At 41.1% G+C, this 24,596-nt stretch overlaps 1 protein-coding gene across 1 annotated transcript in view; it reads right to left on the reverse strand.

Moving 5' to 3' along the window:
- Positions 1–1,371: 1,371 nt before the first annotated feature.
- NPR3 (natriuretic peptide receptor 3) overlaps positions 1,372–24,596 on the reverse strand; it is a 117,227-nt gene continuing 94,002 nt past the window's right edge. Inside the window, exons 7-9 of the mRNA XM_063456836.1 lie at positions 20,248–20,374; positions 4,554–4,638; positions 1,372–1,848 (exon numbers count right to left, since the gene is read on the reverse strand). Of these exons, the coding sequence (XP_063312906.1) occupies positions 1,743–1,848; positions 4,554–4,638; positions 20,248–20,374 (318 nt within the window). The 3' untranslated portion in view covers positions 1,372–1,742. The remainder of the gene's footprint in view (positions 1,849–4,553; positions 4,639–20,247; positions 20,375–24,596) is intronic.

A 24,596-nucleotide genomic window follows, 5' to 3' on the forward strand; every position in this document is an offset into this window, starting at 1 on the left:
CCCATTTCAGAATATCCAAGGTTGAGTTAGTAAACTGTTTTGGTTGCCACAATTTTTTCATAAAATGCTTATTTTTATTTTTTTTTATTATTTATTTTATTACCGCTTCATTAGTTTGCTGCTTGTATTCTGAATTTGGAGAAATGTTGCATAAAGTATTTTGCTTGAAAGGACAATGTTCAAATAAAAAAAATATATATATATATATACCTCAATGAAAACGAAGTTGTATTTATTCATTCATATTTTTATTTTTTGGGGGGGTTATTTTTAAAAATAGCTTGCAAAAGCTGCAGATCTCTTATCTGCAGCCTTTGCAAGTCTTCCCCTTCTACATTAGCCCAGACTTTCTGTGACTGTCCAATCACAGACTTCCCAATGCCGCTCAATGAGAAGTCTTAGCAAGGCAGGTGCTCCAGGCATTTGCTGCCTTTTCGGTTTAGCTCCATTGAGCTAACCAAACCAGGAAGCAACAGGACCAGTTGTCTGATTGAGGCTAATTTATAAAATGTAATTTTCTATTGCAATCTGCATCTTTTGTAAAATAAAAAAAGAGGACACACTTGTCACACAAAATGCACTTCAGCAAGCTAAAATGCTTTAGGTGTTTGAAGCGTTCCTTTAACTTATTAATAAAAGGAACATGATTAAAACAAAATTGTGCATTCCTCTTTAAAAATGCTTGTTTCAATATCAGAAATGAAATATATATATATATATATATATATATTTGTGGATCAGAACATTTAAAAGCATTTATAGATAGTTTAATGAGTAACATTTCTAGCCACTAATAATGTTTGATGGTCCCAGGGCCGGTACAGTTTGCATCAAACGGGTTAAATTTAAATAAAATGTACACCGTAAACCTCCAGTCTAATTGTACAGCTGGGTTGTGCTGAAGTGAAGTGTTTTATTGCAAGGTTCTGCAACTTTCTCAAGATCACAGTCATGGCTTGTGTTCACTCAAAGGTGATCTTCACATTTACAGCTTGACGTCATACCAAAGGTTAAACTGCAAACCAACAAGGTGGACAAAATCACAGGCATGAATGCTTCATTGTATTGGGGTCTACCTAAACCGAATCAATACTAACTCTGCAGTACTTTTTTGTGAACATGGAAAAAAAATATATATAAGACCCATATTTGTTAAATCTTAGCAATTTACAAGTGGAAATTACCAAACTAAAAATATAAGTATATATAAAACCAGATGTAGCCATTGTTCACTGCTTAAAGCTCATGTAAAGGTCTCTCTGCGTTGTACACGTGCAATTATGACACAACTTGTTTTCAAGGACAGAATTGTTGTGCAGAATATTTGTGTCACAATTGTCTTTTTTTTTTTTTAAACCAATGCACCAAATAAACTCAAAGCTTAAAGTGCTGATTTCAAACCTTAACCACGAAATAGCATCCACGGACCAAAATGAAGAAGGTCTTTTACAACTCAAAATGAAATGCACACAACAATAAACAATAGGTAACCACCTATTTTAGGAACTTACTTAAGCATTTAACCGTGTCTCTTTAAGGCGTCTCTTTTTTCCCTCACGAGATGAAAGGCCATGTGGCATAATTTGATTAGTAAAGTGTTCCTGAGTTTCTAATAGAAATTAAAAAAAATAATAATTATAATAATAGGATTCTACTGCTCTGATGAATGGGTTCATTTAAAAGTCCCATCTAACACAATGATGTCTTTGGTTGCTTTTTAATAGAGAATGTGATCATGTTCCTTATGCTGCTGAAAAATGGGATCTAATGGAATCTTCTCTAAGTTGCCTGTGTTTTCCGATGTCATCTTGCCGGTTTCGTCTTTCAATGGTTATTCTGTATTTCTTCCTGTAATGGAAAGAACACAATATACAGATATGATTCCATCCATCAATTCTTTAGTTTAAAGGGTTACTCAAAACATCATAATCATTAACCTCCCTGGCGGTATGATTATGTCAGGAATTTTGTACCAAAAGCGGTACCATTTTTTTTGCATGGAAATTTGGTGTTATGTATTGTAGGCCAGTAATTACTTTCTTAAACCTGACCAAAAGTACTCTCAGATGTGATAAAGTTCGAAACATAAAATCATGAATTATAATCTAATAAATAATATACCGGTTCCCATTTTCTGTTCCTGGAAAACTTGCTATGCAGAGTAGCTGATTGCTGCTCGTTGTAGCGATTTGTCTCCGTGACAATCTTTTCAATGACGTCATCTGTGAGAAATAATTTTGGGTATGCCAAAGGATCATTGTGCTCAACGTCTACCTTCATCCCAGGTGATCCAGTAAACGAAAATCTTGGCGGCGGTACCTCATCCATACCACAATCAATAAGGCACCAAGTGCGCACATCACTGAGCTCGGGTGCAGAATCGTCGCTGTCGCTACTTCTCTGGTCACTGTCAGAGTCGGATGACGAATCTTGCCACGAATCGCTATCGCAGTCGCTCAATTCTGCGAGGGGCTCTGTGTCGCTGCCGCTGTCACTCATCTGATCCAAACCCGCTTTGGAGATGCTAAAGTGACGCTTTGATGCCATGGTAAAAAAATTATTTTATGGGCAGAAATTACAGCAAAAAGGGCAGGCAGGGCAGTGTAGGATGATCAAATTTCAAATCTGAGGTGATCTGTGTCAAATCTGAGGTGATACAATGTAATCTGACAGGATTTCACTGTATCACCTAACTTTATGTGTGTGTGTCACTTTTATGCTTGAAACATTTGAATTACCCACCCAGTTCCGCCCCCATGAGCCTCTGCGGCTCACAGAGACGGAACCAGGAAGTCAGATGGAGGCATCCGCCGGGGCTCTCACCGGCAATCAAGGCGCGGGGACATCGCTGGATCGCAAGGAGAAGGTAAGGAGACTCCGCTGCCAGCTCTGTTATCTACCCCGAGCATGACTCGGGGTTACCGCTTCTGGCAGCGAAAATTAACCCCGAGTCACGCTCGGGAATACCGCTAGCCTGGTTAAAGCACACTGTAGTAGTTATGATACATGGAGTATCTTGACCCCATTCCCCAGTTATGAGGTACACTGTTTAGCAACAATTTGCCCATCTTACCTAGGTCCATGCCAGGCACTGAGCCTCCTTTCAGGTCTGTGATGGACCTCCAGCTTCTGCAGAGTAGCAGAAGTCAAATGCTGATCCCATCGTCATTCATTAACTGAGAGCATCAGCTGACCGATCTCAGCCAATGATAATCTGAGTATAGAATTATGCACAGAATTGACATTAGTCAACCTGGAACTCTTGGTCCAGGCTAACTATTGATACCACAATCACACTGCTGGAGGTGGAGTTACACCTCCGGCATTAAGGGGGTTAAACACAGTATGTGCAGAGGTTTTGTTTTAGCAAAAAGCTGCACATACAGAACCCAGGCACCATGACCAGTTCCAATCACTAAACTGGACATGGTGCTTAGAGTAAACTTTTAATAAAAAAATTAACACTTAAAATAAAATTTATATATATATCAGAACTTCACAAAAGGCTAGTTCTGATGGATCCTAATTGAGATATAAAGTCTTTTTTTTACATTCAAGTAAAATTCACTCAATGACATTTTATCCAAGGCAATCTTTGACTGGTGAGTGTTGTTTCATTCCAAACAAAACCTCCCATTCTCCTATTTGCCAACAACTACTCTCTGTACATGCTATGATGCATACATGCAACCCTGTCCAAACTCGACCTGCATTTCTCACTGGATGTAAGCAGCCTAGCATACAAGTAAGCAGAACTGCTCTACAATGTTGTTCACATTTTCCACTGTCAAGGTTTTTCACTAAACTGTAAATTGTTGTGTACTAAAAGTGAAGTTACAATTTTAGGCCAAAAGTATAAATGATCTATGTACGATATGTTTTAACTTTGACTATTTTGAAATTTAGTGTGATTGGGTGCTTATATGTTACACCAATTTGCTGAAAACTTTGCTTTGGATGGCTGCAACTGCTGGGCTGCTGAGTTAACTCATCCAGGGGCTATTGGGCTCCCATTGCCATCTGACATTGTATAGACTAGCGTAGAAGTCTACTTCAGAATTAGATGAACTGCAGTAGAGGGGCTTAAGGGGTGCTATGGGACTCTCCTGACTATGGAACTAACGTGACATAAACCGAGTGAAACACTGTCTCTTTGAAAACATTTTGACACAACCTGAGGGGGACGTGGCCCCATGATTGCTACAATGAATTCTAGTGGATATTCTTCTTTAAAAAGATAGTCCACTCATATTCCTGGACCAATACAACTTATGTGTATTTGATTGGCTATATTTATCTCCCTGATTAAATATCTACAGTTTTGTTTAGCAATATGGGAAAGGAAAGTTCTGTAGCTTTCTGCACAATAAACACATCCCCTTTAAAAGCCTAAAACCAGTTGGACACAAGCCAAGGGACACTGATGCTTAATGTTGACTTAAACTTTCAATTCTATTGTCATCTCACTTCAACACACTGTGTGCTAGTAAGTAAACATCTTGATGACGTGCATTTGTAAACCCTGTTACTTCCCTAAAAACATTTTTGCTTACCTAAAAAAGTAGAACGTCATTAACAATCCTGTTCCTAAAAAGGCACCAACAACAATTCCTGTAACGGCTGATTCCCCAAGGCCACCTGGATGAAAAGAAAAAAACAAAAGAGTATAGTCAAAATATTACCTTAGAGGCTGGAATACTTCCACAGAACAAAGTAAGTTCAGATAAAAGTACAATTTAATGTGGTTTCTTTCCAATTGAGAATCTGCTTTCTTTATTGGCACTATGGGCACTCTTTCAGGGCAAAATGGCTAAACGCTAAAGCACCTGTTATCCTGTTGTAGAGTGAATTTTTCCTGATGCTCAGCCAAATGGACAATAGTTGAAGAGCCAAAGGTTAGCCATCATTATTTTTGTTGTAAAAGTCGTAAAACACATTATTTGCAACCCAATTATTCTTTATTTGTCACTATAGCAAGGTTGTCCTGGATTGAGCAGTTAGCATTCTTATTTCCATGGGACTCAACCAAGTTCCGTGCAATCTGCCGAGAAACCAGGTGGGAGCAAAGCTCAAAAATCTTTCTATTTTAGGATCAATTTTGAGAGCAATAGATAAGTACCATTTTCAGCATTTAATACAGATCATACCCAGGTGTATAATCTATAAGACATCTTAACCCCTTAAGGACGCAGCTTCAGAAGCTGGACATACCCTTAAGGACACAAACTATTTTTGCATTTTTTGCTGTTTGTGTTCACCTGCAATTTGCATCACTCTCATTTATTGCATCATCACATACTATATTTTGTTTTTTAAAGGACAAAATTGCCTTTTATTTGATGTGACATATACATATATAAAATCAAATTTATTATTAAAAAAAAAACACATTTTCTACAGTTTTGGTAATAATAGCGTGTGCATAATATGTCCAGCTTAGGAAAAGTAATTCTAAATAAATTGCATGATTTTGCTATTACATGACGAAAAGTCATGATTTTATTAAAGACACGGAGGCGAGTATTGCATATCCCTTTCTTTACTGTTGACAAATAGCAGCAAAGGAAACATACAGAATGAAAAAAGAATGAACATGTGATAACGTAGGCCCCTCCCCCTCAGGTCCCAGTATAACAGGCAGCACTTCCCTTCCATTTCCCTCTTTCTGCAGATGCGACCAAAGAACAATGTCCATAACTAGAGTAATGCGAGAATAAAGTCCCAAGGAATAACAGAAAAAACCGAGGAGGTATAACATCACAAACTGGGAAGTGTGGCCGTAGAATTCATAGGACCGATGGAGGACAGCAGGAGGAGACCAATAAACCGGACCCTTGCTAGACGTCTTGCCAGATTAAGCTGTGGAGACATAAAGGACAGGAGCCAACAGGTTAAAGTCGATACTTGTAACTAGTACAAGGTTACACCAGTGGGAACAAAGACCCTTGTATATACAATCCCACAAAACAATCAATGTTAACATATCCAGTAATATTGAAAACAACAATTATAAGGACGGCCCCACTTACCGTCCCAAACTATAACATAGGTGTATCGTGGTATGAGTAATATGGGTGGGGAGATATATACTTACCAGCGAGAGAGTAACAAAAAAGGGTGGGGCAATACTCGCCTCCGTGTCTTTAATAAAATCATGACTTTTCGTCATGTAATAGCAAAATCATGCAATTTTATAACAAGACACGGAGGCTCATATTGCAAGTTTAAAGCTGATCCATTATTACAGCGAATGTGTGTGGGGCCGGCCGAAAGTAGAATTCTCGGAAGGTAGATTCCCTAGACCAATCAGCTGTTCTCATAATGTCTTCCAGGCGGGCGCCCGCAGACATCATAGAAGAGGCCGAAGCCCCTCGTACTGAGTGGGCGCCGAACACTGTAGTGTCAATGCCCGCTTGGGCCAGCAGCCATTTCACCCAGCGTGATAAGGTAGTGCTGGAAACTGGGTGAAAAGGGGGGCGGAAAGATAAGAACAACTGACGGGAGGCAGTAGATCGGTGTGGTTCGGTGCGAGATTCGTATTCACGAAGGCAGGTCACTGGGCATAGCGAAGGAGAGGCAGGGAAACTAGGGTAGGATACCGCCTTGATGGAAGTCTTAGTGCGTCTGCTGATGTTAAAAGTTACCCCGTCCGGGGTGTATGACTTGGCATCGACATCCAGTGCACTGACATCCGAGACTCTCTTGCATGAGATGAGACAGAGCAGGCACACCAATTTGGCCGACAGCTGTTTGAGGGAGAGTCCTGCGTTAGCGGGCCAGGATGAGAGGAAAGTCAATACAACTGAAACATCCCAGGTCGTGGAGTAGCGGGGCCTGGGTGGCCTTGAAAATCTAGAGCCCTTGACGAGTCGGCACACTAGAGGGTGTTGTCCCGCGGGGCGGCCCTCGAAGCCTTGGTGAATCGCCGAGATAGCGGAACGGTAAAGGTTAATGGTCCTGTAAGCCTTACCGGCTTCGAAGAGAGACGTCAGGAACTGCAGGATCGTTGTTACAGGGGCCGAAACGGGATCCTCGTTCCGAGCCATGCACCAGCTAGCCCAAGCTCGCCAAGCTGACCCATATGCCCGTCTAGTGCCGGGAGCCCATGCTGCCGCCAATAAGAGTCTAGTTGCGTCCGAAACTCCTTGGATTTCCCAGGGTCCCCGGAGATTCGCCACGCCAGAAGTGGGAGAGAGCCCTCCAGCCGGAGGGGATGATAGCGACCCGTCGGGTCTTGTAGCAGGTCGTGGCGATCCGGCAGGAGTCGAGGGTAGTCCAACGTCATCTCGAGTATTTGGGGGAACCAAGACTGTGTCTCCCAGAATGGGGTGACCATGACTAGCTCCGCCCGGTGTTTGCGGGTCTGCAGGAGTGAGCGAGGGATCATGGAAAATGGGGGAAAGGCATAGAGGAGGCCTCCCTTCCACTCTTGTAGGAAGGCATCCACTGCCTCCGCCATTGGGTCCGGCCTCCAGCTGAAGAAGCGTGGGAGTTGAGTATTGAGCCGGGAGGCGAAAAGGTCTATGGTAAATGGCCCCCAAAGAGATGATATGTTGGAGAACACCTTCCTGGCTAATCTCCAGTCGCTGGTGTCTGAAAGATAACGTGAACCCCAGTCCGCTTGGACGTTGTGTAGGCCAGGTAAGTACTCTGCGTAGACCATCAGGTTCCGCTCCAGGCAGAATTCCCAAAAATCTTTCGCCAACCTGGCCAGGACCGCCGACTGTGTACCACCCAGGTGGTTGACATATCTCACCGCCGAAACATTGTCCATGCGGAGCCGAATACATGATAGGGCACGGTCCTTGGCGAAGCTGCGGATGGCGAAGGAGCCTGCCAGAAGCTCCAGGGCATTGATATGTAGTCGGGTTTCGGACTCCGACCACCGGCCCCCAGTTGAGATGCCCTCGCAGTGGGCTCCCCAACCGTGTAGACTCGCATCCGAGTCGATCGTGAATTCCGGCGTTAAGCCGAAGATGGCTTTGCCATTCCACGCAGACAGGTTGAGAATCCACCATCGCAACTCGTCTTTCGTCTCGTTGTCCAGGGAGACTAGGTCTGCGTAGGATGCCCCGGCTCTTAGGTGAGCGATTTTTAGGCGCTGTAGCGCTCGGTAGTGGAGTGGGCCTGGGAACACGGCCTGGATTGAAGAGGCCAGTAGGCCTATGAGGCGTGCCAATTGGCGTAAGGTGAGCTGGGGTCGGATAAGGGCCCTGCGCAATTCTTTGCGGATGGAACGAATCTTGGATATCGGGAGACTCAGCGTCGCTGCCCCCGAATCCACTTGGAAACCTAGGAATTCCAAGCGGGTGGCGGGGGTCAGGCATGACTTCTCCCAGTTGATTATGAAACCTAAGCGTGACAGGAGGTTTATGGCTAGTCGTAGGTGTGAGAGGAGGGTGGAGCGCTCCTGAGCCATGAGTAGAATATCGTCTAGGTAGACGATTAGTCGAACTCCTCGACTGCGTAGCCAGGCCATAACGGGCCGTAGAAGTTTTGTGAAACACCACGGGGCTGAGGATAGGCCAAAGGGCAGACAGGTGAATCGCCATATTTCGTGTCGCCAGTAAAAGCGTAGGAGGTCCCGAGAGGCCTCCGCTATTGGCACTGTCAGGTACGCGTCTTTTAGGTCTAGTTTCGCTAGCCAGTCTCCGTGGAGGAGGAGATCCCTTAGCAGGTGGATACCCTCCATCTTGAAATGGCGGTACCTGACTACGGCATTGAGGGGGCGCAAATTTATGACTGGCCTCGATTGGCCGCCTTTCTTTTCCACTAGGAAGATATTGCTTATTACGCCCGCAGGGCTGGGGGGTGCTAGGTCGATAGCCCCTTTGAACTGGAGGGATGAAAGTTCTTCGTCGATCCGACCGCGATCCTGGATGGAAAAGCGGATCGGTCGAGGAGGGGGAATGTGTGTAGGGCGGCAGGTGAGTTCTATATGGAAGCCCTGAATAGTGGCCAGTACCCAGGGATCTGAAGTGATTTGTGACCAGGCTGGGAAAAAATGTTGGAGTCTGCCCCCTATGTAACCCGGAGAAGAAATGTGTGGTAGAAGGCAACTCACCGTATGGTCGTCTGGAGTTTGGGTTACTCCGAAGGCCTCTGGATCGCCATTGACGTCCACGGGATGGAAAAAACATGGGGCGGGAGGTCTCCTGGTATTGGTGATACTGTTGAAAGGAGCCTCTTCCCGTGCCACGGGATTGGGGATAGTTGCGGCCGGACAGACGGCTCCTGCTTCTGCCGGCCCTGGTAGAGACCCGCCCCTGGAATACTCGCCTCATGGAGGCCTGGGCCTTGTCTAGAGCCGTGAATGCCCCCACATAACGTCCCAAGTCTTTGATGAAGGAGTCTCCGAAGAGGAGTCCTTGGGCGTCTTTGCCCGTCTCCGTAAGGGCGAGGTTGGCTAGTTTTGGCTCAATTTTGAACAATATGGCTTTACGCCTTTCAATAGACAGGGAGGTATTTACGCTCCCAGCAATACAAATTGCTCTCTGGACCCAACCTCTAAGGTCTTCAGGGTCGACCATGCGGTTCTCCGCTCTGGCGTCTTCCGCCAAGTCAAATAATTTGGCCAAAGGCCCGAATATGTCCAGGTGCTTGTCCTGGCAGGACTTCAAAGCGGACTCTAGTCCTTTACGGGGGTTCCAGCCCAGTTTAGTGAGGAACTGGGTCATTTTTGGATCAACCTCTGGGGTGTCACACACCTTGTTAGGCACCAGAGGCCTAGGACACTCCGCCCTCAATTTGTTGCGGGCCGCCTTGCTTAAGGGTTTTCTGACCCAATTTTCCAGATATGTGGCAACGTGGTCGGCTGGGAGCCACTCCGCCGACCTCGGATGATGAAGGTCATCCGGATCGAAGAGTGGGACCCCCGAAGGATCCACGAGGGATGGCCCCGCAGCCGCAGGGTTCCTGGTCCCCGTCTCGCCTCCGGGCATCTCTGCCTGAGCAGAGGAAAGGAGGTCGAGAGCGCCATCGGCGGAATCCGCATCAGAGTCGGAATCTGACTCATTCATAGCCTCCTCATTTGACCCGATTTCTGAGTCGGTGCCGCTCTCAATCTGTGCTCTAGCACATTTCCAAAGCCGCGCCCGTTCTGCCTGGCGCGGAAAGGCTCTTTTGCGTGGATGGGACACGCTTTCTGGGGCGACCGAAGGTACGCCAGTCATGGTGTTTCTGGAGGCAGAGGAGTGTTTAGATTTACGGGCAGCCTTTTTGAAGTCCCCTTTAGATACCTCTCCCTGGGGTGTCGAGGTGCCCGAGAGTTGCTCGTCTGAAGGACGGGGCAAGAGGGCTTGTGAAATGGTGTGGGAGAGGGTGGAGGACATAGACCCCATAGCAGCCATAATGGCGTCTGTCACCGAGCGCTGTAGCGCCAGAAACTGTGGTCCATCGGGTTGGGTAGTCCCATCCGCCATAGAAGGCGAAATATCTGAGGTGACAGGGGCCTCCGTTCTGATTACTGGGGAATCCGACTCCCCAGAGTGAGCGGACCCAGTAGATAGTCTGGGTTTAGGCATGATCAAGGACGTATGGGTTAGTCACCCAAACAATCTAAGCAAAGGAAAAACGCTCTCACCAGGGCCCAGACCAGCGACACACTAAGAGGTAGGGACAGAATGACAGAAAATGGCCGCCGGGAATCTCGCGGGATTCGCGGCACCCGCAAGCTACGCGGAGGAATAATGAAACAAGAAGAAGTGCGCAGAGAGGCGCTCGAGCAGAAGAAACAGACAAGGTTACATAAGCAGGGGAGGTCTGGGCCCTGAGGCTAGTGTATAACGACACAATTATTAACCTTCGAAATAAAAGACTAAATAAATACAAATTAAATAAAAATCCATTAAATTATCAATGAATAGTATATAAGAGAAAATATGGCATGTACTTATCTTTGTGTCAGAGCAGCAAAGAAAGAGGGAAATGGAAGGGAAGTGCTGCCTGTTATACTGGGACCTGAGGGGGAGGGGCCTACGTTATCACATGTTCATTCTTTTTTCATTCTGTATGTTTCCTTTGCTGCTATTTGTCAACAGTAAAGAAAGGGATATGCAATATGAGCCTCCGTGTCTTGTTATAAAATTAATTTATGTGTCTTGTTTTTCAAAGTGCATAATATGTATATGATTCCAGCTTTTTTCAAAAGTTACAGGATACAAAATACAAGGAGTAATATAAAATGTCAATGTGAAACAATTTTAGAAGTTGGTATGTTTGACTTGTAAGTTTAATAGCCGTCACAGAAAACAAAATTGCTACACAAAAGTATATATTTATATAAAGTACACATCACAGGCTATTTATCTAAGGGTATTTTGACACTTTTTTTCATAGCCATTTCCCCACCAATCTCTGTTAAATATTGTAGTTAAATTGTATTTTTTCTGTTGATTGACATACACACATAAAACACGTTTTTTTTAAATGTGTGTGTGCTATTCCTGGTCAAAATCACATATTGCGTTCAGCTACATCTGCGGAGTACAACAATACCCCCATTGTATGCCTTTGCCACTATTTTGGGAAGCTACAATGAAATATAAGAGGCAAGACTATTTCAGTTCCTATAGTTAGAAAATTCAAAGATGGATTTGATGGAGCTATGTCTTATTTTGGGGCATTATAGTAGTTTGGTTGTTCAAATGACCACACAAAGGCCTACCATTCGTGAAAGTAGACACTCCAGGGTATCTCATATGGCATATATTGTACCTTAAGATGTTGTCATTTGTTTACTGTTATATGTCAAACGTTGTGGTAAAAAAAAATATTTTTCACATTTTTTACTTAAGCATTACATTTGTGCTGGGCATATGGTATATTTGCTATGTTCCACCATGATCAAACACCCCAAATTATACTCAGATAACGCTTCTGAGTAAAACAATACCCCCAATGTATGCTTTTGACACTATTTTGTGATGCTACCGTGCCATATAGGAGACCTGGCCATTTCAGGTTTTAATAGTAGAATTTTGAGAAATGGATTTGAAGGGCCTATGTTTCAATTTGGGGCATTATAGTAGTTTGACTGTTTCAATAAACGCAAAAAGGCCTACCATTTGTGAAAGTAGACACTCTAGGGTATCTCATATGGCATATATTGTGCCTTAACATGTCACCCTTTTTTTCACCATTATGTGTCAAGGTTTGTGGTAAAAAAATATTTTTAACTTATGTGTTACATTTCTGCTGAGCATTTTGTATATTTGATATGTTCCAATATGATCAAACAACCCAAATTATTCTCAGATAACTCCTCTGAGTAAAACAATACCCCCAATGTATGCCTTTGGCAGTATTTCGTAAAGATACAGTGCTATATAGGAGACCTAACTATTTCAGTTTTTACAGTAGAATTTTGAGAGATAAATTTGATAGGTTTATGTCTCATTTTGGAGTCTAATATCAGGTTGCTTACTCAAACTTCCCCAACAAAGGCCTACCATTTTTTTTTTTTTTTTTTTTTTAAAGAAGACACCTCAGGGTATTTCAAAAGGCCCATTTTGAACCTTAGCATGGGATAATTTTTTTGCCTGTTAATACCAAGTCTAGTAGTAGTAAGTAAGCATTTTCTCTGCCTTTTTGACACACACTTTGAGATTTTACTGCATAGTTTGCAATCCTCAGGTGTGCTACGGCAGTATTCATGCTTCATGTGTCACTTAGCTATGTCGTCTGAGTACAGCAATACAAATTTGAGACTCGCCCATTTCAGGTTTGTTTCAAACTTTGAACTTTTACGCTGGGTCCATGTCCCATTTCGGGTCAAACTCTGAGGCGCTGTCTGTCACCTCTGAATCCACTGTCAGAATTCTCAAAGCCTCCTGGCACTGAACTTCCTAAGCATTTTGAACTTTTTACACAAGAACTTTAACAAAACAATGTTATAATACATTTTTCATTTTTTTTCAAAATTTTTGTGGATTTTTTTATTTCTATTTTTACCCCTAGCATACGCACTAAACTCCCCAATTTCACATGAACTATCATCCACCCCAGTTAACTAAATACAATATATATATATATATAGTCAGCGGTCAGATAACAGAAGAACTACAACAAAAAATATTAACTGTATTGGGAATTTATTGGCCCTGAGTATGAAATACTTTAAAGCAGTTCCCAATACAAAGGCCGGGTTGAGAGAGACAATCAGGGCAGTAGAAACTGGCTCCATTCGAATGCCCCTCCTGTAACACACCTTTTCTGGGGGGTCTTTTTTTGGGCAAACATGACCTGTCTGAATACCTCTGCTGCTAGGCCCTGCTGATGGCTTCCCACTGTGGCACTCCGTAAGCAGCCCAGAAATTACATTTCAGCGGAGGATTTGGCTTTTTGAAAAGGATGAATGCATTGTGAGTAGCCATTTTCATTAAATAAATGCCCACTTTATTATACCAGGCCCTGGTCTTTCTCATTATCAGATATGGCTGCAGCAGTTGATCAGACAGGTCAACTCCCCCCATGTGCTTATTGTATTGCTTAATGCAGACAGGCAGCCGTCTTGTTTCCTGTCTGCCACGAACTGCAACCCTGCGTGTGTGTTCACTGTGCATGGTAGTCAGGATGAACACCTCCTTTTTGTCTCTGTATTTCAGAGCCAGCAATTCGTCCTGGCAGAGAGCAGCCGTTTCCCCCTTTTTCATTTTTTTCTCTGCCAGAGCCTTCGGGAAGCCAGCGCATGTCTTGCGTACAGTGCCGCAGACCACAGGCTCAAAACAAAATAGCATTTTTTGGAGGGGTATGCTATTAGAATAATTATCAATGTAGAGGTGGTACCCCTTGTTCAGTAGCGGGTTCATTAGATCCCAAACTATTTTTCCGCCAGTCCCAACTACATAAGGGCAACCTGGGGGATCCCAGTGGCTATCTTTACCTTCATATACTCTGAAGGTATGAACATACCCACTGCTACTTTTACATAACTTGATGCCATACCGGGATCTTTTGGCTGGGATGTTTTGCTTGAACCCCAGTCTACCCTTGTACTTAATGAGATACTCGTCTATACATATATTTTTGGGGGGAGTATAAATTGTGCCAAATTCTTTATTCAAATGGTTAATTGGGGGCGGATTTTATATAGTTTATCATACTACAGATGGTCTCTTGGGTGGCACTTTGAATTATCATTGAAGTGCAAAAAACACAGTATTGATTCATATCTGGGCCTACTCATGGTCTGGGAGAAAATGGGATATTGCATACTGGATTTTTGGACCAGTACATTCAAATGCTGGGCTTTGTTATAATGCCTATTAGCATGGTTAGTGCCCAGAACTGTTTTAATTCTAGAACACTGGTGGGGTGCCAGCTCCCTTTTGTGGCAAGGTGACTTGCTGCATTTTGTGCCAGATACTGCGCTGCATAAAGATTTGTCTGTGTAACAATCTGCCTTAAAAATTCATCCCCAAGGAACAGCTCCATAAAATCCTGGGAGCTATAGCTGGTCACGTCTGCCTGAATACCAGGAGTGGCAGTGAACACAGGGATATCGGATTCAAAATTATTACGGGGCACCCAGTTATCAGCGCCAGGAGCACTTTCTTCATCTGTGTCTGGCACATAGTCATCCGCTGCACTCTCTGAGGCAGTGTCGGTTGCCTCAGAGTCAGCCGCTAATATATTATATGCCTCCTCAGCACTAAACCTTCCAAGCATGGTGAAAACGTAGAACTAAATAATGTTTTTTTTGGTTTGTTTTTTAAACTTTTTGAATACTTTTTCTTCCTGAACTTTAATAAGTTTTTTAACTTTTTTAAAACTCAGATCACTGCTAAACACAGTGCTTACACATAGCAAAGCAACTTTTTTTCTCTTTTTTTATACTTTTCTAAACTTTTAAGAACTTTTTTGATACTTTTTTCCCTTCTTACAAACTTTTAAAAACGTTCTAAAACTTTCCAACTTCCTAGCTACCCTAATTCTAGATTCCCCAATTTCCCCTAGTTTCCAACCACCCCAGCTAACTAAATAACTGATAAATAAAAGTAAAAAAATAATAAATAAAATATATTTAACCCCTGAGGATTAAAAAAATCTCTGATCACAGTAAAGTACTGTGATCAATATTGTGATCATTGCGGTCAGTGATCAAAGGGTTAATCCCTGGTAAATTTTAAATCAGAAACCGGTAAAGGGGGTTTTGACACTTTAAAACACTTTGTGTCTGTCAGGGACACAAAGTTGCACACAATCCATTTCTCTCCACTTCAGCACACACACAGAGGTGGAAGGAGGTGGATCAGAAGTCCCAGCAACACTGTGATCGTTGTGACTGGCTGTCACAGCGAACACATGTGCTGGGACAGCGCTATTGGCTGTTGCTGGTATTCCTCAAACGCCTAGGCACCCAGCAACAGCGTTAACCCCACAATTGCGGCGATCTGGCGTTAACTTTAGTAAATGACAGAAATTTTCCATCAAGCGTCCTTAAAGGTAGGTCTGCCTTGACGGAAAATTTCCGTTAATCGCTCTTAAGGGTAGGTTTGCCTTGATGGAAAATTAAGGGGTTAAAATAAAAACATCTCTCCAAATACAACTCTACCAAGCAATTCTCACCTCTGGAACCAGAAGGATTCTTAAGCCAGAGGTAGACAGAAGGCAACTTTTCAGATGTTGTTGCACAGCAGACTTTTGTATGCCTTGACTTTTGTTTTGCATGTGTAATTTTATTTGCTATCTGCCACTGGTCATTGAAGTATGGTCACCATGCTGGTTGTGGAGATAGGCTTGATTTTAACTGCTTGATTTTAACTGCTATCTTGTAAGTGCAATGATTTGTTAAAGGACCACTCTAGGCACCCAGACCACTTCAGCTTGAAGTGGTCTGGGTGCCAGGTCCAGCTAGGGTTAACGAATTGTTTTATAAACATAGCAGTTTCAGAGAAACTGCTATGTTTATCAATTAGTTAAGCCTTCCCCCTAATCCTCTAGTGGCTGTCTCACTGACAGCCGCTAGAGGCGCTTGCGTGATTCTCACTGTGAAAATCACAGTGAGAGCACGCAAGCGTCTATAGGAAAGCATTATGAATGCTTTCCTATGTGACCGGCTGAATGCGCGCGCAGCTGTTGCTGCGCGTGCGCATTCAGCCGACGGGGAGGAACGGAGGCGGAGAGGAGGAGGAGAGCTCCCCGCCCAGCGCTGGAAAAAGGTAAGTTTTAACCCTTTTCCCCTTTCCAGAGCCGGGCGGGAGGGGGTCCCTGAGGGTGGGGGCACCCTCAGGGCACTCTAGTGCCAGGAAAACGAGTATGCTTTCCTGGCACTAGAGTGGTCCTTTAATTTTTAATACCATCTGCACTAGATTCTTTTTTCCACTATCCTGAGCCATTAAGAAGACTCCTCTGAGGATTATTCATCTACTTCCTGACCCTAGTAATGGGAGAAATGTCTTATTATACATCTATCTAGTGAGTTCTCTACCACCCTCACCCTGATATTTTTATTGAAGATACTACACCATATATATCTTTATTTATTTTGAAGAGTATTTTGTAACTATTTATCAGGTTGTATAATATCTTTATTATTCACCGATTTGGTGTTTGTCTACATATACTTCTCATTTATTTATATATCTCATTTAGTACCTTTCTTGGTTTTTTTCTTTTGGTCTTTACTTAAAGGACCACTATAGGCACCCAGATCACGTCAGCTCAATATAGTGGTCTGGGTGCCAGGTCCATCTAGGGTTAATCCTGCAGCTGTAAACATAGCAGTTTCGGTGAAACTGCTATGTTTACACTAGGTCTAATCCAGCCTCTAGTGGCTGTCTCATTGACAGTCACTAGAGGCGCTTCCACGCTTCTCACTGTGAAAATTTATAGTGAGAAGACGCTGACGTCCATAGGAAAGCATTGATACAATTCTTTCCTATGGACTGATTGAATGCGCACGTCGGAAGAGGGAGGAGAGTTCCCCAGCGCCGAGGGAACGCGGCGCTGGAGAAAGGTAAGAGTTTATCCCCTTCAGCCCCTGCAAGGGTGGGACCCTGAGGGGGGGAGGGGGAAGGGGCATAAAGACCTTCTAGTGCCAGGAAAACAAGTTTGTTTTCCTGGCACTATAGCAGTCCTTTAACTCGGAGTGTCTATAAGGGAACACTTTTTTTCCTTAGAGGGCCTATTTGTGTTTTGGGAGCATATAGTGAATTACTTGTTTGTGTAGTTGTTGAACAGCAACCTATTCCCATAACCTTCATGTAACTAAATATTGGTTCATTTTCACTGGTGTTGCAATTATATACCAGTTTGAAAAACTTCCTTTTGAATGCCCTTGCTGCAAACACAATGAGTTGTATTTAAAAAGGAAAAACTAGAGGAATGAATGATGTGTATCAGCGTATGTCTCATCCATGATGCTCTTTACATCATCCTCAAGCTTTCCAGATATTTAAAACAGAAATGATAGAAATGTTATCTTTTGCATATGCTGTGTTCTGTTGCCCACCCACTCAAGCAGTGACCATTCTATGCATACGATTGTCTGTAGATTTTATGTTGCAAAAATCAATCAATTGCACTGATCCATTTTCGGAAGTCCTAGAATTGTTTGTTTATGCTCTGTGCTTCTTTAAAACACATGGTACCTTTATTCAGCTGTATTAATATCCCTCTAACTGGAATAAAAATAATGCATTTCCTTTTTATTAAGCACAAATAAGTTGGCAGCTTTCATTTTGATTAAAAATTGGCTCCACAGGATAGGTTTAGTGCTAAAACACCATGCTGCATGAGTGATGAGATATTGATTTAACAAGCAACGGTAACAACAGGTGCAGCAGTTTCCCCGTCCTTTCAAATAGCTGTTAAGATTTTTAATTAAAAGCAATTTGACTTTAGAGCCAGTATACAAGTAAGTATGACATTTACTGCATCCTATTGTACAGAGAATTATCACTCTTGCCAGCAATGTTCCACTTGAAATAAGACTTCCAATCTGTGCTCTTGGCATATGGGATTATTGTTGCCAGACCTCCACATATGCGTACTGGTTCCTGGCACCTTAAATAATGAATAGTCTGGTGACTGTGGTAATCCTTTCATACACTCGGTAAATACAGCTGAGAACTCTAGGTTTCCACTCATTTTATGTGTCCAGTTTACTCATTTACATATAGATCAAAGAGTTTCCTTAGCTCATCACGCATATTAACTAGGATGGCTTTGCTTTTTAATTCTGTTCAATCTGTAAGGAATGCTAGCATACAAAGGAGCAGAGAACTTGCAGTTTGCCAAAGGACTTCTTATTTTCTCTTAAATAAAGCTCTCTAACAAATACTGTGCATCGTGTGCTACTGATAATACTTGCCCTTTAAAAAGGAACGGTCGCTTCTCAGAATATTAAGTTCACTTATCACTATACCTGACAATTATGCATTTTTGGGAAGTGAAATAAAAATTTAAAGGGATGCTATAGGCACAAAATTAGGCAGTTATAGTGTATAAATCATAACCATGTAGTATCATTGTTCAATTCTCTGCTATTTAAGAGTTAAATCAACTCTAGTCACAACTCTCTGCATGTGACTTGCACAGCCTTACTGAACACTTCCTGTAAAGGAAGGAATTCAGTAGAATTTCCTATCTCTTGCTCTGTGAATAGCCTTCTAGTGCCTGCAGGAGCCTTCTGTTTGTGATTAAAGTTCAAGTTACAGAGCAGGAGATATCAACATCTATAGCAAATTTACAACTGATAGAAAATGAAACCTTTTTTTTTTTTTCATGCAGACTTTGTCAGTCACAGCCAGGGGAGGTGTGGCTAGGGCTGCATGGACAGAAACAAAAGTTATTTAACTCCTAAATAACAGAGATTTGAGCCGTGAGACTTCAGGGTTATGATATATACACCAAAACTGCGTAATTAAGCTAAAGTTGTTTTGATGCCTTTAGTATCCCTTTAAATGTAGATATCCGCACCTCTTTATCCTGCAACCCAGTGCCTATATTTTTGCTCCTTGTCAATCATTGTTGTAATGTTTGGTCTTTGCATCTGGCAGACAGCATAGAGAAACACACAGAGAACAAGATAAATGAAATGTTTCACTTTCTCCTCCTCCTATTTGCAATATTTGCCCTGGTTTGCCTAGTCTGAACTGGATTATAATTTTATTTGCTAAATATCGAGAATAAATTTAAATGAAAACTGAGCATTTCATGAAAAAAAGTTCAACACAAGTTATCTGTGACTTACAATGTTTTTATGCAGTGGTGTAAATTCCAGAAAAGTGACAATTCATCTTTAAAAATGAACAGTAAGCTTGAAAAGGTCAAAAATGCAGCAAACTCGCAAATGACAGACAATATTGAGGAAAATAACACAGCTATTGACTCAAGTTAAGAAGGGCTTGAAAATATAACCCACTTACTATTCAAAATTTCTTGGCATATTCAGACTTGTAACCAGCTTGGGAAACTGAGCTGATCACTAGTTTAAATGATTCCAGGTTTGACTATCCTGATGACATGACCAGAATAAGGGTACAGAGCAAAATAAAACATTTTTTATTATATCATTTTTCATAGACATATGTTTTTCTGTTAACAGCACAGAAGCGCAAGCTATCCTATTTAGGTTCTTATTTTTGTTTGTATTTTAATATCGGCTATATTCTCTATGGCTGTTTACTAAGAGAAAGTTTATTTTAAGCTGACCACTAAAGAGCAATATGTAACAGTTAATCAAAACCAACCAGGCAATTACATCCAGACAGCTTAAACCTGCTATATAATTGAACGTAAGTCAGTAAATTATTTCCACACTAGATAATTTAGTGAACATTAATAATTGGTTTAAGTTGATAAATGTTTTCCGGTGTTTGAAAATGAGCAAATAGTGAGAGTCTGAAATTAACTATTTTAAATTGAGTTCACTTAAACGAAAACAAGCATCATGGGTTATTTTTTTTTTATATTTAATTAAACGTATTATAGTCTCTGTGTGTATTATTTTGCAATACCTACATCAGTAAACACCTTTTTTCAGTGACTCTCTTTGCTTATTATTGCCATGTGAGCCATTTTATATACTCTTTTGTCATAAGCATCGCCTATAAAAACAAGAGCCACGCAGGTAATTAAGAGTTAGGGTGCCTGTATGAACCTTAACAAAACGCACAGGACTTTTTCAAAATGTGCATGGTCTTAACATGAAATTCCATGAGTGTAATCATATACAGTGCATTTACAGATAATGCTGTGCTAATATTTGACATACATTTTTTGATATGCAAAAATAATACTTACATGATTTGCACGTATTCCCTTGATCTGTTTTAGGATAGTCAATTTTTAATCTTCCATGACCCCACGGAAGTTTAACATTCGATCGCATTTCAAAACGCCCTTGAAGTCCATAGTAGTCTCCAATAACCTGCATAGAAGCATACGTGCAGATGGCTTAGAAATAATTGCAATACAACATGCCAGATTTTTAACATTTACTTTACTTTTGGCATTACGGTCTGGTTATACATTAAGTAAGAATAGTCGAGTTCTGTCATAACTATTCTGTGAATGTAATTATTGCAAATTTGACATCTCTGAACAAGGCTTACAAATTGCAATAATCTACTTTTAAGATCACTAATGTTCCAAATACTACATCATTTCTGTTTTGATTAAACTATATCATCCTTAGGACAAGGGGTTAAAACACCTTCAGCTACTTACCTTTATCCATCGCCGGCCTCCCTCGGCGCTGGTTACCTCTCCTCCCACTCCGACGTCGGCTCCCAAGTGGAGCCGAATGCACATGCGCGCGCATTCAAACAGTCCATAGGAAAGCATTTTGCTAAATTATGCAAAAGCTCTAGTTTATCGAGCATGCACAGGGTCTTCCACTAAAGTGTGAATAGTTGTGAATTTGTAAGTAATTTCAGTTGTTAGGTCAAGAATCTAACATTCAGAAAAAAAATGCATTTTTTCTATTGCAGATATTTTGGATTAAAATGTCAAATTCATTTTCACTTTACTTTCAATTTCTGACAGTTCACATTTTATTGAATGCCAGAGCCTAAATTCCAGTTTAACCAAAGCCCAGGCGTAGTTTCTCATCTTTAAAACTGTGTTTGCTGCCATTAGAGTACTTAATAGAAAACACATATTCAGCTATTTTAATGACTAATTAAAATTATTACATTCATTTTAAGAGACACACAATACACTATTTGGATCACTGCAATCTTTATTGGTTCTTAAATGAATTTTAATGAACATATACTCTGAATTCCAAAGATGTGTTTGGATGCATTACTTAAATCCCTTGTGCTTTATCACTTAAGGACTCAATCCCAGCTTATTGCGTACTATTGAAAAAACATGTATGCCCTTAGAAGACCCGCATTACAGATTATTCGGAGGTTGTATAAACTCACTTATCACTGGGTCATTTTAATATTGAGTTATTGTTAAAATCCAAGGACATCTGCATTTTACAGATACTGCAGAGACATTTGCAATTGGAACATTTAGATACTGGATTCTTCTCTGCCAATCTAGATTTTCAATATACACACCCAGTGCAAGTGATGGCTACATTTTGTCACCCCAGCTGTCATAAAGCATGTTTTCCATAATGGTCAGGGATCCATGTCTTGTTATTAATAACCTTTTATCATTTCTGTTATGTCAAAATTGTAAGGGGCTTTTTCAATGAATAGTGTGGATGGTTGAACTGTAAATTGGAAATTTAAAGGGATACCATAGGCATTTTAAACAACTTTAGCTTAAAGGGACACTCCAGACCCCAACAGAACTTTAGCTTGCTGAAAAACTTTATTTGTGAAGAATGTGTTATTTTTTTTACTTTGGAAAAAGTGCAGTTTTCAATAAAAATTGACACTTTTGTAATTATACTGGTTACACCCTCAACCCTGCTTTTAAAGCAGACAACAAGTCCTGTTACTTCCTGGTTTGGTTAGCTTATCTGCACTGAACTGAAGAGGCAGCAGTTGCCCAGAGCACCTGCCTTGCAAAGACTTGCCCTTGAGCTGCATTGGGAAGTCTGTAATTGAACAGTTACATGAAGTCTGGGTGGGTTTAGAAGGAGAGGGCTTGCAAATGCAGCAGTTTTTGCATGCTGTTTTACACTCCCTATGTAAAAATGCATAACTAAATGTATGCAAGTTTTCATTTGGGGTATAGCTACTAAAAAGTGATTTTTATTTATTTTGTATTTGGGCAGTGGAGTGTGACTTTAATGAAGCAGTTTTGTTGTAGATCATGCCCCTGCAGTTCTGCAGCTCAACTGTCCATTTGTAGCTCTTACCACATATCTACTGGCTGTGACTGACACAGCCTGCATTAAAAATATGGTTTTATTTTTAATCACATCTTAACTCACTTTACTCTGTAAATTAAACTTTAGCCACACACAGGGGGCTCCTGCAGGATCTAACAGGTTATTAACTGAGCAGGAGATAAGAAATCCCAAATTAAATACACTGAGCATTAAAGGAAGCTTAAACTTGAAATCTCTCTTTACAGGAAGTGTTTAAGAAGGCTGCGTAAGTCACATAAAGGGAGGTGTGGCTAGGACTGTATATAGTGATTTAACTCTTGCATGGCAGATAATTGAGCAGTGATACTGCACGGGCATGATCTATACACCAGAACAGCTTCATTAAGCCAAAGTTGTTTTGGTGGCTATTGTATTTCTTTAAGACCACAAATGACTACATGGAAGGATCATCCAATTTAGTTTAACAGTTTGAGCATTTGTTTCTAAAATTTTTAGAACGTATTCACTGTTTAGTGAATATACACACAATGGTGATACAATCCATTCCAAACCACGAGATTAACAGGGGGATGTTAAAAAAATGTTGTTGCCTGTCTTTCAACATTCATTGCTTTCTTTGGAATGTCAATAAGGAAGGAACACATACGGAAAAGAGAACAGATTTGAATACACGTATACTGTGTAACTTGTTTCCCATACAAATGAGGATAATCAGCATCACTGATCTCCCTGTTTCAGCGTTAGATTGTATCATTCAACTACAAAAAAATGGATATCTGTAAAACATGATTATGTTATTTAATGCAAAACAGAACGTTGTTTCAGTCTGTAGTTCATGCAAGTTAAGGTGTGTTTGATGGGCATAACCGCTTTACCCAGTGTTTGAGAGGCTGGTCTACTTTTTCAAGTAGAGTGCTTAACTTGTGTGTGGCTTGCCCACTGTCAACTGTCTCCGCCCAAAATTAAAAATAACAATAATAACAATAATGCACAGTATATCCCCTTTTATAATGGGCCTCGGGTTCCTGTTCTGATGGTACAACTAAGTTGTTATGGATGGCGTCACCTCTTTAGTTCCAGGACCCCTCCTTTCCTTTTTTGCATAGTGGGATATCTTTGGGCAAGGGAAATTGGAACGATAACAACTATGCTGATGAGAATACGAGGTATTCCAATGCTTGCTTTAGTTCAGAAAAAAAGGACATCTGGTAGGAAACAGCAGCTTTTAGAAGCATTCATTGGGGTGAGAGAGGAAGGGTTACACAGTGGTGAGAAAATGTTTGTCACATATTTCACATATTTAACACCTTGAATGTTATCAGATCATAATCTAAATACTAGTGGAGATGAAGATATGCACATTAACCCTTTCAGAAACAACATCATGTCAGGAATGTCATCATAAAATAAATTTACTTAATCCTGAAAAGGTTAAACAACTGATGGAAAGATGTGATGCTTTGACAACGTGCATTTACTCACAACTGATTTTACATTCGATAGGAGTGAGTGTAAAAGTATGCAAACTTCTAGATTTAGTGTCTGGTGGCTCCCCGTGGCAACAATAATCTCAAAGCTTTCCGGGAACTATTTTACCATTTGTTCTTACATAAAAGCTTTAACTGGATAAGATTTGAAGGGTTACTTGCATGAAGAATTAATTTCAAGTCCTGCTACACTATTTAAATCTGGTTTAACCCCCTTCACTACTAATATATGTGAGATTCTAAAAAGGATGCTTAAAATGTGTTTAAAACTTGGAATGTGTATTTAGAACATCAAATAAGGATCAAACTGCAATTCCCAGTGTGCAATTCTGAGGACTGCCTAAAAGATTGTACAGATTTACACAATTTAAATTTTAGAGAAACGGTTTTATAGATTATATGGTATCTTCATATCGTACAAGTGGCATAGAAGCAGAAATACAAATTTTGTTACCAAGCACGTCACAAAAGTAGCCTATCAATGTCTTACAAAATAAATCATGAAGGTTAATCTACAATGTATGTTGTCCAATGTGGGTGGAGGGAGCTGCTATTTATATACCTCGATTCACTAAGCAATGTAAATATTACAGTTATCCTTGGGAGTCAGGTTAAAGATACGTGATATTCATTATCACACATCAGACAGGCTTCCAAGCATAAATCAGATCAGAGAGTGGATCTCTTTCTCTAGCATAAGTCCTATGAAAGCAAAATGCTAGGGAAATAGCAGGCATCAGTCTGTCAATCATAGGTGCATACAATGATACTTCTGTATTCAGCTGAAAACAGTAAAATCTGTTAAAATCACACACCGAGAAAGCCGAAACATCAGATGTTAAAAATAAATATATATATTTTTTAAA

The sequence above is a fragment of the Pelobates fuscus genome, chromosome 5, assembly GCF_036172605.1.
Source record: "Pelobates fuscus isolate aPelFus1 chromosome 5, aPelFus1.pri, whole genome shotgun sequence".
Lineage (NCBI taxonomy): Eukaryota > Metazoa > Chordata > Amphibia > Anura > Pelobatidae > Pelobates > Pelobates fuscus.